Below are 16,390 nucleotides of genomic sequence, written 5' to 3'. Positions count from 1 at the left end.
CCTGGCGGTTCAGACTGAAGTCGCATATGAAAAGAGCGGATAGGAATCGGAATTAGGACCACATATCCAAACGGCCTGGGTCGGATTTGAAAAAATCGGATCTGTGTCATTCATGTTGTCAATAAAAGATCGGATACAGGTCACATATGGGCGAAAAGATCGGATTTGAGTCACTTCAGCCTGCAGTGTGAACGTAGCCTTAGAGTCACCAGTTAACCTAACCTGCATGTCTTTGGACTGTGGGGGAAACCGGAGCACCCGGAGGAAACCCACGCGGACACGGGGAGAACATGCAAACTCCACACAGAAAGGCCCTCGCCGGCCACGGGGCTCGAACCCGGACCTTCTTGCTGTGAGGCGACAGCGCTAACCACTACACCACCATGCCGCCTATTATTATTATTATTATTAAGTTCAATTTATATAGCGCCTTTCACAAACCCAAGGACGCTTTACACAGGAGTCTCTCACTCACTCTCATACGCACCCAAAAAAAAAAAAGAGTAGAAGATACGTGACTGTTTAGGATATCTGTAAATCTCAGAGATTAATAATCTGATTTTAAAAAATAAATAGACTTTTTGTCCTTGAGGAAGTTTCAAGTTTTTCAAGTTTCACCAACATCCATTACTCTCTTCTACAGTGTCCTCCACAATTATTGGCACCCCTTGTAAAGATTAGTTAACAAAAAGGGGGGGGATCCACCTTTTGGTGAAGTTGCTTCATCTCGCACTGAAAAAATGAGAAAAATCCAACCTTTTAATTCAAATACATTTATTCAGAGAAAAACACGTCCCCCATCAAGAATCTTTACAAGAGGTGCCAATAATCCTAGAGGACACTGTGTGTTTATACAATACACACTCACTGGCCACTTTAATAGGAACTTGTTGTTGATTCTAAGATCCCTGTTCTTGGCTGCAGGAGTGGAACCCAGTGTGTTCTGCTGTTGCATGCTGAGACGCTTTTCTGCTCATCATGGTTGTAAAGAGTGATACGAGTTACCATATCCATCCTTCCTGGCAAAAAAGCTCGAACCAATCTGGCAATTTTCCTCCGACCTCATCAACAACGTGTTTGTTTCCACCCACAGAACTGTCGCTCACTCACTCAGTGTTTTTTGCACCATTCTGTGTAAACTCTAGAGACTGTTGTGTGTGAAAACCCCAGGAGATCAGCAGGTTCTGAAATACTCAAACCAACACCCATACCACAGTGAAAGAAAGTCACGCTTCACTGTGAGATCGCAATTTTTCTCATTCTTATGTTTGAACATTGTGATCATCAACTGAAGCTCTGGATTTGTATCTGCGTGATTATGTGTCAAGGGATCGGCTGATTAGAGAACTGCATAAAACAGGTGGATGGCGTTTGGGTGTTCCTAATAAAGTGGCCAGCGAGTGTAGAGTGTTATATGTTGATAAAGTAAATCTGCAGTTTATCTTGTATTTAGTGGCTTGGAGCTAATCTCTAAACTTGTAGAAAATTGTGACTTTAGCTCTAACTTTGACAGCAGTGTTCAGTTCAGAGTCTATCAGAGTGGATTTATTTATGGCTCGGTGGTGAACGGTGTGCGCCTGCGTCTGAAGCTCATAAGTTCAGATCTCGGCAGTTAACGGCTGTGAGCCTGCAGTTGGACGAGTGCTAACGCAGATGAATCCACACTTCCTCTCTGCCGTTCTCATGTGCGACAAGAAACGTGTCCTAACAGCACAATGGCCTGGTAGTAATGTTCCTCTGGTGTAGTTTACATTAACAGGGAACCTGAAGACTGATTTCAGTGATCATGTGTCCCAATTTCGTATAAACTCTCGTGTTAGTTCTTTTATTTACTTGGACAGTTTTTTTTTTTTTTTTCCTGGAATGATGGTAGTGTGAATTAATTTATGCTATTGTTTCAATATATAGTGACTTGAATATACTACATACCTAAGGGTCGTATCTCACTGGGCTGCGACAGCTTGCGACGCAAATTGTGAACATCATTCGCGAGAGAGTTTCAAAGGTGTCTTGAAACATTCGCGGGGCTTCTCAATTTCCTCGCATGAGTTGCAAAGTGCCGCTCCTTCGTCGCTGAAATGTTGAACATGTTCAAAAAATTAGCACAACAAAATTTCTCTCAAAATAGCCGCAAACGCATCGCTGGTGTCGCAAAGCCGTCACGAACCCTTCTCAAGTCAGTTTCCATGAGACAGGAAGTGCGAGTTGAGACAGGAAGTGCAAGCCAGTATCTCACTGGGCTGCGACAGCCTGCAACTAGTTGGAAACACAACAATTGCAGTAAAATATGCGAATATCAATTCGGTGTGATTCCAAGTGAAAATTGTCACTAATTTGCATATTTTATCGCAATTGGTGTCTCCAATTAGTCGCAGCCCAGTGAGATACCGGCTTAAGGTCCCTAATGCTATTCATCAAAGTGCTTGGACCCATAATAAAGTAAAATCTATACTATATAATATCATATGCAGGGTTCTCCATGGATTGAAAATATAGGGGGGGTGGGGGTCAATCGGATGTAGGGTTGGGCGGTATCCAAATTTTGATACCTTTAAACCGTCTCTGTGTTTTCCCGGGGTATACGGTATTACCGAGAAAAAAATAATATTTTGTTTCGGCCTACTGTGTAATGTGCGCCTATGCCTCAAATGTACTATTTAAAAGCAGCATAGCGAATTGTGTGCATTGTGGTATGGATTAAGCAGCAAAGCGAATTTTGTGCATTGATGAATGGATTAAGAGATATTTCAAAGCATCACGCAACTCTTCCTTCATCTTGAAAATAGCATTCAACTGTCATTTACACATGTCTGCGTTGAAACGCCATTTGCAGCACTATTTCACCTACTCCATCAAAAAAAACTACACGATGAGCAGGATCACACCCTTTCAAGCATGGGAAATAAAAAAAAGAAAAAGAATCAACCAACACCCAAGTCCGTTTAGACTGTGCGATAAACCATATTCTTCAGCGCAAATGAGGCGAACCTAATTCAAATGCGTGATAGCTGCACAAAGCAAAATCATATGGGCCCACGTCATGCCATGGCGGGGAAATTAATAATCAAATGGCCTTACCTTGCTTAAAACGTTGTCTTGATCACATAACTCCTTACAATTATTCCACTTAAATCCATACGGTTTAACACACCCAACAAAGATAGCAAGCGCATTGCTAATTCCCACCAGAAACCGAACAGTTTACGCTACGATGTTTTCTTCCGTTTCTTCAGTAGATGACATTTCAAACGTTTATTACCCACATCCCAAATGTCATACGTTATATTATTTTACCTTGTTGTTACTCATGTAACCTACTCAAAACACAACTCATTGGAGAGATCTCGTGGAAGTGGAGTACCCCAGGCTATGGTGTGCCTTAGGGGACATATTAGATTTTTCGTTTGGTTTGAAACCAAAATACTGCCACACTGCCGATGTTGTATTTTTTTTTTGCCACTAACTCGTTATCTTGACTTGCCATCTTTCAACCGCGGTCTCAGTCTCTTTTTTTTTTTTTTAGATAGGACAGTATAGAGAGACAGGAAATGAGCGGGGGAGAGAGAGACGGGATCGGGAAATGACCTCGGGTCGGAATCGAACCCGGGTCCCCGGATTTATGGTACGGTGCCTTAGCCATCTGAGCCATGACACCCCCGGTCTCAGTCTCTTGCGAAGCTTTCTGTCAGACTCCAAAATGTCACGCAGGGTTGCCATGGTAACGACATAAACAACCCTGCACGCGATGAAAACTTCTTTAGGAAATTGATAGAATTAGTGAAAATACGATCACACAGTTATTCGGGATGATCTTCAATTTATTATTTTATATTATGACCTCATGTACTCCATATTTATTTAGATATTATATATTTTTTTAAAATGACGGTAATGAGACCGATACCGTTGGTACTTTTGGATACCTCGGGATACCTTCTTACCGTAATACCGCCCAACCCTAATCGGATGACCTTGAAACAAATTTGCATAAATTTACATATGTCATTTGCATAAAATGTGCATAAAATACTCTCAAATAGTAATCATGTAGAATAGAGGAATCAATTGGACTGGTACGAAACACATCATACATTAAACATTACACACTTACACATCATATTCAGACACATTGTTTGAAATGGAACTGGAAAAAATATTTTTTTATTTAGCAAACTACAAAAAAAGAACAGAAAAGTACAGAAAAGTTTTTGTATTAACTATGTTCACACTGCTCCACAAAAGCTGACATTGTTTGAAATGGAAATGTAATTGCAGGCACCACTGGAAAAAATAATTTTTTTAGAGAGTAAAGTACATTGAAAAGATGTTGTTTTAACTATATAATATAGTTAAAACATCTTTTCAATGTACTTTACTCTGTAAAAAAAAAAAAAAAAAATTTTCCAGTCAGCGTATAGTTAATACGGTTTTATAGACCTCTTGCAGTCACGTGACCGAATCTTGGCTGGAATGTAAACAGCCGCCATCTTGTCGGTCAACAACACAGCTGAATATTGTTGCACTCGTATACAAAATGGATCAATTTCAACCGACGGACTACATGGCTCATTTTTCTAATGAACAGGTAACTAGATACATGTCTAAAATAAACGACCTACAGATTAGTGACCCTTATCGATTACCCCTACAGCTTTTGAATGAGAAGCCTGAAAGTGAGGAGAGGACAGGCGCGCTTCCCCATAGACTCCCATTATAAACGTGGCAGCGCTTGTAATGCAAAATCAGAAAAGTCACTCGTTTTTAACTCACTCTAGCGTTCTCATTTTTTACACTACAGACAAAAAAATTACATCAATGTGTTCAGGAGAGCCTTGTGGCACTCAATGTGAAAGAATTTTGTGAATATCTCCTTCCGATTTCATGTAAATCCCCGTTGTTTGGAGGGAGCACTCTGAGCAAATACTGCCCTTTCTGTGTCTCTGAGCGCAGCGCGCAGGTGGGGGAGGGGCTGCTCGCTCTCTCTCACTCACTCACACACACACACACACACACACAATGAGTTTCACACTCGGGCGTTGTCGGTACTCCAACAGAGAAAGGCTATCTGTCACAAAGAAAACAAAGGGAGGTCTCTTCCTTTTGTAAAGGGGCGGCAGAAATTAAACGGGGGCGGGAATCACAGAAAGGGGGGCGGCCCGCACCTCTAAAACCCCTCGTGGAGAACCCTGATATGTTTTTATGTGGGCAGCATGGTGGTGTAGTGGTTAGCGCTGTCGCCTCACAGCAAGAAGGTCCGGGTTCGAGCCCTGTGGCCGGCGAGGGCCTTTCTGTGCAGATTTTGCATGTTCTCCCCGTGTCTGCGTGGGTTTCCTCCGAGTGCTCCGGTTTCCCCCACAGTCCAAAGACATGCAGGTTAGGTTAACTGGTGACTCTAAATTGACCGTAGGTGTGAGTGTGAATGGTTGTCTGTGTCAGCCCTGTGATGACCTGGCGACTTGTCCAGGGTGTACCCCGCCTTTAGCCCGTAGTCAGCTGGGATAGGCTCCAGCTTGCCTGCAACCCTGTAGAACAGGATAAGCGGCTAGAGATAATGAGATGAGATGTTTTTATGTTCAAGCAACTGCATGCATAAATGTGATTACTGAGCTGTAAACTAAATGATTGGACTGTTTTGTAATGAAACACATCCAAGCTGGTGTTAATATTAGCAAAATTTTCATAAAAATCTGCATTTTATGAGTTGAAAATGGCTCAAAACGCCACCTACTGGTTAAAATCATCCTGAACCTTGCAAGGCCGATGCTGAAGTTGAGTCGACTGTTTGGTACTTCTCTATGTCGTGAAAATGTATATTTAAAAAAAAAAAAAGTTAACGCCCTCTAATCAGAGGTGGACGGCCCACCTCCCCAAGCTCCGCCCGTGACTAACGGAGCAACTCCTGCCTCATACGTCCACAACATACAGACTTTTTATCAGTTTTCAAGTTTATGCAGTGGGTGGAGTTAGGCTCAGAGCTGGGAATCAGGTTATACTTTAATGTGTCATTATTTTTTCAGCTTATGACTGTAAAAGGAAGCAGAGGTCACGGTCACGGAAGAAAACTCATCCGTTGCTACATACTCCTGAGGAAATCTATAGACTCACCTGCAGGTACTGTGGATGATGATGATGACGATGATGATGATTTTAACACATTCAGACATACAGTAGCTTAGAAAATGCTTTGTAAATTAACCAACAAGTGTAACATGCGTCTCTTTTTGTTTCTTTGTTTGTTTTATTTTGTGTATTAGTGAGTGCTGTACTCGAGACCGGTCTCAAGACCGCTTTTTGAAGCTCTGTTTCATCTCAGAATCGACCGCATTTTTACTCGGTCTTGTCTCAGTCTCCGACATAGACGACTCGGGAGTTTATTTCAAGACCACAACTGTGGGGATTTCACTAAATTGCCTATGTATTGTCTGATTTATTTGTTAGCATCATTACTGTGATTGGATGTAAAACTTCCTGCTTCAAACGCGACCAATAACGTGACTGATTTGCTAATTTGAAAATTTTCTTCCTGTTAACGGCTGTCACCCCTCCCCCACCCCCTTCACACACACTTGTCTGGTTCTGGTCTTGACTCGGTCTCACCCTGCCTTGGTCTTGATTACAACACTAGTATTAGTGCCATTAACAGCCCAAACCTTCGCCACAGTTGTTTTGCCGGGTGTTGGCATCATAATTATCACAATTGTTCCATCAGTCTAAGAGCATTTCTAACAGTTTTATTTCCACCTTAAAGTCAGGAAATCAGTTTTTCGGTCCTGTTATATGGCTTATAGCTGCTATAACACGAGTGAGAACAGGAGCTAAGTTATATTGATAAAAGTATGTAAATAAAAATTTTAATCTTTGGCCAACTGCTGTGGTATAAGAGGAGTAAAACACTGAGGGACATGCTGTAATAGAAAAATTTAAAAACTCGAACTCCTTTTCAAAATATGTTTTGTGTCACAGCAGGACAAAATGTTTCATCTCTGATGTATTTAATGTTAGTGTGACCGATTTCGTGTATTTCTGGTTTCCTTGGTTAATTTGGTATACAACCCCATTTCCAAAAAAGTTGGGACACTGTAAAACATAAATAAAAACAGAAGGTGAAGATTTGCAAATCATGGAAACCCTATATTTCATTGAAAATAGTACAAAGATATAATGGTACGAAAACATATCAAATGTTGCAACTGAGAATTTTTTTTTTTGAAAAATATATGCTCATTTTGAATTTGATGTCCACAATGCTGTAGTATGTCCCTGAAGTCGGTGGAATACTGAAGCGCAGGCAGGTGGGTAATGATGTTCCAACATTGTTCTTTTATTTTTTAATTAGCTTTTCACCGTTTATTCTACACACACGTGCGCACGCACTCTGGTCGAGAGACACCACCTCTCCACTCTCCCTCTCTTTATCAACTTTCAGCGATCACTGAAACAGACACGCATACATCACTTAACAGGTGAGATCACTTTGCCACTCACTGTCCCTGGCCCCGCCCTCCAATCACATACCAACGCTCAACTATGTCCCCATTACCACATACCCTCACTGCCCAGCTCAGGCCAGGGAGCCGCCAGGCCTGTCCGCCATCACCATCTGCGACCCCGGCCTGTGGACCACCTCAAATTTGAAAGGCTGGAGGGCTAGATACCAACGGGTGATCTGCACATTGACATCCTTCATGTGGTGGAGCCACTGAAGCGGGGAGTGATCTGAACAGAGGGTGAAAGGGCGCTCCAGCAGGTAGTACCAAAGGGTGAGGACCGCCCACTTGATGGCCAGGCACTCTTTCTCAGTGGTGCTCTACTTACATTCTCGCATCAAGAGCTTGCAGCTGATGTATAGCACCGGACGTTCCTCGCCCTCCACCTCCTGGGATAGAACGGTCCCCAGCCTTCTGTCCAACCTGTCTGTCTGTAAAATAAAAGGGAGAGAGAAGTCAGGGGAGTGTAAAAGTGCCCCCCCCCCACACACAGTGCAGCTTTTACAATGGTGAAGGCCTGTTGGCACTGCTCCATCCACTGGACCGGATCTGGTGCTCCCTTTTTAGTGAGATCGGTCAGTGTGCTGGTGACATCTGAATAGTTAGGTATAAACTTGCGATAGTAGCCAGCAAGTCCCAGGAACTGTCTTGGGCCTCAGGCAGGCTGCAATCATTGCAATCTTGTCAATTTGGGGATATACCTGCTCGTGACCCAAGTGGAAACCCAGATACCATACTTCCACCTGCCCAGTCACACACTTTTTTTTTCGGGTTAGTTGTGAGGCCCACATACCTCAGCGACTCTAGGACAGCCCTAAGGTGTAGGTGGCATGGCCAATCATTGCTATATATAATGATGTCGTCTAAGCAGGCTGTGGCATGTGGGTGGAGGATTTTCTCCATGATCCGCTGGAATATAGCAGGAGTGACAAATAACCCGAAAGGAAGAGTGATGAATTGGTGTAAGCCAAACAGTGTGGACAAGGCTGTTTTCTCTCAGGACAGAGTCAAGGGGATCTGCCAGTATCCCTCTGTTAAATCCAGTTTCAAATAAAAGTGAGCCACGGCTAATTGATTGCACAACTCCTCAGTGAGAGGTATTGGGTACGCATCGAATTTAGACACCACATTGACTTTTCTATAGTTCACACAGAACCGGATCAACCTGTCAGCCTTGGGGATCAAGACCACTGGGCTGCTCCAATCACTGTGGGACTCCTCGATTATTCCCATTTCAAGCATGGTCTTGAGTTTGTCCCGAACCACCACTTTCTTGTGTTTGGGCAAGCGGTATGAGCAGTTACTCCCAGGGGTGGTGGTGTGTATCTCAGTGTGGTGCTGTATGAGGTGAATGTGGTTGGGAAGGGGTGAGAACACATCAGAAAACTCCACTTGCAACCTGGCAACCTCCATGAGTTGGGCTGGTAAGAGGTGGTCTCCACAGGAGACCGGAGGCTGCTGCTTCTCACGGGAGCTTTTTTGTTTTTATTTCTTTTTCTATTTTTTTTTTCTCCGTGTGTTTGTGTAGTTTGATGTTTGTTTATTTTCTCCACCGGTTGTGGGGTAGCTCCGGACCTAGTTTTGGGCGTTGGTTCCCTCCAGGCCTTGGTTCGCCGTGGGCGATGCCTGTGCTCCCAGCTGTGGACTGCAGTGAGCTCGTTGCTCATTTTACTTCATGGTTGTCCAGCGCTCTGCGCTTTTAATGCTTGGCGTGATGTTCCGAGCGATGTTGCTCGGTGGTGTCGCAGCGGCTGTGCAGGCGGTTTGGGACACACCAGCGCTCTGCGTGGCGGAGCTTCTCTGCTCGCTTTGTGGATCCATGGCGTGGTGTTTGAGCGATGTTGCTGACGGCGTCACGGCGGCAGTGCTGGAGATGTGGGACTTTTTTCGTGCGCCTTTTGGTGGCACTGTGGCTGCTACACCATGGGAATTACATCCTGACCCCTACTTGGTGGACTTTTTTAATTTTTTTATTTATTTATTTTATTATATTTTTATTTTTTTTCTTTGTCTATTATTGTTTGTGTGTATGTTTGAACCTCCTGTAAAGCATCTTTGAGTACCATGAAAAACGCTATACAAAACAGATGTATTATTATCATCATCATCTCTGGTCCCAGCTCCGCCCTCTCCAGAACTGCCGACGCCATAGGGACTCCCTCGTTCCAAGGTTTTAGGAGATTGAGATTTGTGTCAATCACACTTCGCAAGCTTTGAGTTAATGGGGATTAAATCCATTCTCACCAGCATTCATCATCCACAAACAATTTAACCAAACTCTTCAAAATTTAATTTGGAAGTTTGTAAGTGAAGACACACATAATTGAGATAAATGGCTCAAGTCCCTGTTATTTGTAGCACCCTGCCCCTATCTGTTTGCCTCACCACATAGTCGACATCCCCGATCCACTGTGTGACTTCAAAGGGCCCTTGCCACTTCGCGATTAATTTTGAGCTCGAAGTGGGCAATAATATGAGCACAATATTTCCCGGTGTGAATTCTCTAAGGTGCACACCCCTGTTGTACAGTCAGGCTTGACGTTCTCGCGCCTGCCGTAAATTCTCATGGATTCAGTGACCTGAGTGTGTGGAGCTTTGCATGCAGGTCGAGAAAGTACTGAATTTTGTTTTTACTGTTTGAAAGTCCCTCCTCCCAGTTTTCCTGCAGCACATCCAAAATGTCGCATGACTTGCATCCGGATAATAATTAGAATGGGGAGAATCCTGTGGAGGTTTGCGGGACTTCTTGTATTGTGAATAACAGGGACTTGAGCCATTTATCTCAATTATGTGTCTTCACTTACAAACTTCCAAGTTAAGTTTTGAAGAGTTTGGTTAAATTGTCTGTTTGTGGGTGATGAATGCTGGTGAGAATGGATTTAATCCCCATTAACTCATAAAGCTTGCAAAGTGTGATTGACACAAATGTAGTGCCTTGGTCATAGGGCTGGGTTCAAAAGATCGATCCACGATCCGATATCGATTCACGTTCAAAAAAATACGAGATCAATTCAGAAATGTGTGGATCGATCTCTTCCAGGTGGCTATAGGCACTATTTTCTCGACCGCGCAAGGACCGCTATAAAAAGCGGGTGCCAGCAAACGAAAACGAAACTTAAGAAGGCGAGATGGCTGAAGCTGCACCGCTAAAATCACCGCCTGGCCTGAAAGCTGATGTATGGCATTACTTTGGATTCAAACGTTACGAGGACAGAGACAAAGTCGACAGAACAAAAGCGGTGTGCAAACTGTGCCACATAGAGGTAAAATATAGTGGCAGTACAACCAATCTCCGCAACCACTTATCCAGGCACCACGCCGACACAGTTTCAGCTAAACCTGCGGCGAATCAAACTACACTGGAGAAGGCATTTGGTGTTAAATTACATGCACAAACACATATGGGGCTGTTCCTGTCAATAGGGACAGTTTTTACTTTAAAGTGACAATCCAGCAATATCTAAGTAGATCGATATTGAATCGGATCGTGACCTTATGAATCGGAATCGAATCGATCCAGGAAATCTGGATCGATTCCCAGCCCTACTTGGTCAGTAAGGATTTCCTTGGGAATCCCAACTTGAGAGAGAATTTTAAACAGTGCCTCTGCCACATTGCATGCGGAAATATTATGCAGCAGGACTGCTTCTGGGTATCGCGTTGCATAGTCCACTAGGACTAAAATAAAGTGATATTCTCATGCCGACCGAGCTAATGGCCTGATGAGATCCATGCCAATTCTTTCTAATGGGGTCTCGATCAGGGGGAGAGGGTGTAAGGGTGCTTTTGGAGTGGCCGCTGGCACCGGCTGGCATTCGCAGCATGCCACACACACCACCTACAGGCAATCCCACAAATCCCTGGCTAATAAACCTGGGACATTATTCGGGCTAGTGTCTTATCCTGACCCAAGTGTCCAGCCATAGGGTTAAAATGAGCTGCATAGAATGAGTTCCCTATGGCTCTTTGGGATTAACAGTTGGGTTATTTGCTCACGAGTTTGAGTGTCCTGCATCACTTGGTCTAACCTATATTTAATAACTGCAAAGTACAGAAAGGAGAGTTGCATTTGGCTGGAGTGTCTGACCATTGACTACTCTCACTTGGTCAAAAGCATGACGCAGAGTCTCGTCTCGCATTTGTTCTAAAAGGAAACCCTCAAGCGAATCCCTGAGGGAGGGAGGGAGGAGGTTCGGGCGGGTGGGCCACTCCCCTCTCCTTGTATCGCTCTCCTGTGATGCTGACATGGACGGCTCTGAGATGGCTTCCACAGCCAATGCCACACCAGAATCCCCCTGTATCATGTTGCCGCAGGACCTGCCCACTACCACACGCTCCATTTAAACCTTTAAACCCTGGCCTATCTGTCCCCAGAATTAGTGGGTGGGTGAGGCGTGGGCCAATTGCCACCTCTACACTGTTTTTCTCCCCGAAATAGAATGTGGACAGACACTAGTGGACATTTGTGAACATCCCTGTGTGTACACAACCTTCACCATGTGTGTTCTCCCCAATGCCTCACCTTGAACCAAGCTTTGGTGGATTGAGGTCTGATTACAGCCTGAATCCACCAATGCGTGATATGTATCCATTTGAATATTCCCCGGTATGCGATATACTCTGGCACGTCGGGGATCCAGACCACGACTCCCACCTCCATTGCAGAGCACTGACCTTGGAGATGCCCGGGTTCCCTGTAGCGCCAGCATACTGGCCCAGGCTTTACCTCTGCACTGGCATTTTGGGGATCACTCTCCTAAGGGGGAGAAGACGGACACCAAAGGGAGAGGAGGGAGGGGGACACCATGGGCTCAGCGAGCTGGCTGCAGGAGGGCTGGCCCCCATTTCCGTGGTGGGGGGTGGGGAAGAAGAGGCAGGATGTCCGCCTGCCGCTGGAACTGCCGCCAGATGGTCCTCCGCCAACTTGATTGCACGATCCAGCGGCACTGGACTCACCACTGTCCCTTCTGGCAGCCAAGCGATAAACTGCTCCAGCACCACCACATCAATGATTCCTTCAGCGTCGCGGTCTTCCGCACTCAGCCACTGCTGGCAGGCATCCAGGAGCTGTTGGCTGAAGGCAAACAGCCGGCCGACTTCCTCCAGTGTCCGCGTGCAGAAGCGTGGTGGTGTTCTGGGGAGTGGCCAACATGCTGCAGGATGGCTTGCTTCGAGTCAGCATAGTTGAATTGACTGTCAGTGGGAAGCTGTTTCACGGTGAGCTGGGCTTCTCCAGACCGGAGCGATAACAGACGAGCCACGCGTTGCTCAACCGGCCACCCCCACGCCTCTGCCGCTTGTTCAAATGGCATAATGAAGGCTTCTGGGTTGTTGTGCAGCTCCTTCTTTGCTAGAGTCGTGTGGGGAGGGTCCACAGCTGTGGCGGTTGAGGACCCTGCCGATGCCAGGTGTTCCAGCACCTGCTCGCAATCTTCCTGTTGGGCCAGGAGCAAGGCTTCAAAGCACTGCTCTTGCTCCTTGTGGAGGGTAGTCAGTACTTAGTGCTGGCTCTGTTGAGCAGTGGCGAGGGCATGGATGAGGTCTTTGAGCAGGGAGGACTCAATGGGTGGTTTCCTTCAGTATTCTCTGCTTTCAGCACCACTGTAGTATGTCCCTTAGGTGGGTGGAATACTGAAGTGCAGACAGGCGGGTAATGATGTTCCAACACTGTTCTTTTATTTTTGAATTAGCTTTTTAGCATTAATTTTTTTCTATACGCACATGCGTGCATGCGCACACGCTCTGGTCTCTGCTGTCCCTCTCCTTATCAACCCTTGACCATCACTGAAACACACACACACACACACACACACACACACAAAATTAACAACAGGTGAAGTCCCTGCCACTCGCCTTCCCTGGCCCCGCCCTCCATTCGCAAACCGATGCTTGACCACGCCCCTGCTGCCACAAACACATTTCAGAAAAGTTGGGACAGAAGCAACAAAAGACTAAAAGTTATGCAATGCTAAAAAAAAAACCCTAATTTGGTTAATTTGGCACCGTATCAGTAACATGATTTAGGTATAAAAAAATTTTTTTAAAAAGCATCCCAGAGAGGCAGAGTCTCTCGGAAGTAAAAAAAATGGGGAGGGGTTCACAGGTCTGTGAAAGATTGTGTTTGGCAAACCGTGCAACAATTTAAGAAAAATGTTACTCAATGTAAAATTGAAAAGAACTTGGGAATCACATCATCTGTGGTACACAATATCATTAAAAGATTCAGAGAATCTGGAGAAATCTCTGTATGCAAGAGACAAGGCTGAAAACTGACATTGGATGCCTGTGATCTTCAGGCTCTCAGGTGACAGTGCATTTAAAAGCAGACATGTGTCTGTAGTGGAAATCACTGTATGGGCTCAGGAACACTTCAGAAAACCATCGTCTGTGAAAACACTTCATTGCTGCATCCACAAATGCAAGTTAAAACCAAATATAAACAATATCCAGAAACACCGCCACCTTCTCTGGGCCCGAGCTCTTTTACAATGGACTGAGGCGAGGTCTGATGACTCAAAAGTCGAAATTCTTTTTAGAAATAATGGACACCATGTCCTCCAGGCGAAAGAGGAGAGGGACCATCCAGCTAGTTATCAGTGCACAGTTCAAAAGCCAGCATCTGTGATGGTATGAGGGGGCATTAGTGCACATGACATGGGTAGCTTGTACATCTGGGAAGGCATCATTTAATGCTGAATGAGGTATATATCTTTCAGAGCAATATGCTGCCATCCAGACAAAATCTTTTTCAGGGAAGGCCTTCCTTCTTTCAGCAAGACAATGACACACTGCTTTCTGCACATATTAAAACTGCATGGCTCCGTAGTAAGAGTTGGGGTGCTAAACTGGCCTGCCTGTAGTCTAGACCTGTCTCCCCTTTAAAACACTTGGCGTATTATGAAGCACAAACTACAACAAAGGAGACTCTGAACTGTTGAGCAACTGAGATTGTATATCACGCAAGAATGGGACATTTCATTTTCAAAACTACAGCAATTGAGCTCCTCAGTTCCCAAACGTCTACAGAGTATTAAAAGTAGAGTTGATGCAACACAGTGGTAAACACACTCCTGTCTCAACTTTATTGAAATCTGTTGCTGACATTAAATTCAAAATGAACATGTATTTGTCAAAAAAGAATAACATTTCTTAGTTTCAGCATTTGATGTTGTCTTTGTACTATTTTCAGTGAAATAAAGGGTTTCCATGATTTTGCAAATCATCATCACATTGTTTTCATTTACACAGCGTCCCAATCTTTTTAAATATCTTTTCCTGTGGGTTTTTCCCCCCTCTCTTTGTGCAGGTTTTGTGATCTGGTCTTCCAGGGCCCGCTTTCAGTGCAGGAGGACTGGGTGAAGCATTTACAGAGACACATCATGAACACGGCAGTGCCGCACACGGGCGCGGCCATGGTGGAGGTCACCTGCTTTCCGAAAGACACAAACACGCACACGCACCCACAGACGTCCTCATAAGGCCTGTGACCCCAGTGCCCTTCGTGTAAATGACTTTTTTTTTCCATTTTTAACTCCACAGGAGTTTTTACATGTTGAGTAACGAGTCGATGATTTTTTCCAGTCATCAGCTCACAGTGACGTTCAACTCTTTAACATGACAGTTTTTATATCGCGTTACATCATCCTGGTATTTTATAGGACTCATTTATTGATAATATTCTGATTTCAGTGGCGACCAAGACACCAAAATACAACTGTTACCTCAGGCGCTTGACGTACAGTGGGTTTTATTTAAGGAATTAAAAAAAAAAAAAAAAAGCTACAAAACCTGTATGGATTTTTATTGCAGTCCATTTTTTAAAAATACAAATTCTGACCCAGTTTAACATTTTAGCCCTCAGACTTCTTGAACATGTATGGTGCAAATGTATAAAAATAAATAGTAGATATATTTCCATATTACTTTTTTTTTAATTCATATTTTATGGTTAATGTGAAATAAAATCCTGTCATTATTTTAGTTTGTTATAACGAGACATGTGCTGATGATGAATAATGATATCACAGAGGCTGCCGGATATTTTAACACAATTTACAATATCACAACTGTGAATTATTTTATTTTATTTCCCCCAAAATAAGGAGCACAGCTATAGCTGGTCTTATGAATTGGACAAACACATTTTCTTTAGTTTTTATACCTCTATACTGATATGTGAAATATTGTGATGTATCGTACAAACGATTATCGGCACATTCTTAGTTATGACTCTCCAGGGGTTTTTTTTGTTTTTTGTCGGATTCGGCTCGCACTCGTCTCATCCCCTCACTTGGAACATCATTCATGAATCTGTAACGTACCGTTCTACCATTTGTGCTGGAAAACAAAAGAGCCGTCAACTATTATTCATGTTCAGTTATTTTTTATGAACAATTTTAAGTAATTTATGTTGAAATGTAAATGTTGAAAGATTTTTTTTGTCGTGAGGAATAAAAAGAATTTTTCGATGTCTTCTGCGTACTGGACATAAAACAGTCAGACTGAGCTCCTTATGTTACCGTCAGTTAGTATAAATACAGAGGTGATTTTGAGAAAATCGTGCATGCTGATTGGATGAGAAATTCAAACCATTTCTCGATAATCACCTCCAACGACTCAGCAAAATGGTGGCTGATCACTGTGTCACTGTGGTGGGGTTTACATTAGACCGTATCAGCGGATCATCAGATTAACGTTTTTAAAACGATTAGCGTGCACACAGCAACACCAATACACGATTCGCGTGCACACAGCAACACCAATACACGGATACGCTCGGCTCCGCAGGCATCCTGCGCTCCAAATCACTCCGCCCTGAACAGCGAGTGCCCTCTGGAGGGTGCGCACTCCGGCCCTGCGCAGCTCACAGAGCGCGTGAGTGGAGCGCACAAGCAGTGATTTGG

General features: G+C 44.1%; 1 protein-coding gene across 4 annotated transcripts in view; it reads left to right on the top strand.

Moving 5' to 3' along the window:
- znf644a (zinc finger protein 644a) overlaps window positions 1-15,955 on the top strand; it is a 52,347-nt gene extending 36,392 nt beyond the window's left edge. For 3 of the 4 annotated variants that reach the window (XM_060897868.1, XM_060897867.1, XM_060897869.1), the window contains exons 5-6: window positions 6,018-6,111; window positions 14,794-15,955. In XM_060897868.1, the coding sequence (XP_060753851.1) occupies window positions 6,018-6,111; window positions 14,794-14,965 (266 nt within the window). In that variant the 3' untranslated portion in view covers window positions 14,966-15,955. Of the gene's footprint in view, window positions 1-6,017; window positions 6,112-6,254; window positions 6,391-14,793 lie in introns of all 4 variants that reach the window. The other variant, XM_060897870.1, reaches the window with a different exon arrangement.
- Window positions 15,956-16,390: the final 435 nt, after the last annotated feature.

The sequence above is a fragment of the Neoarius graeffei genome, chromosome 17 (genome assembly GCF_027579695.1).
Source record: "Neoarius graeffei isolate fNeoGra1 chromosome 17, fNeoGra1.pri, whole genome shotgun sequence".
Taxonomy (NCBI): Eukaryota; Metazoa; Chordata; class Actinopteri; order Siluriformes; family Ariidae; genus Neoarius; species Neoarius graeffei.
The sequence above is the reverse complement of the archived record's forward strand: the minus strand, read 5'-3'. Positions and strand labels throughout refer to the sequence as shown.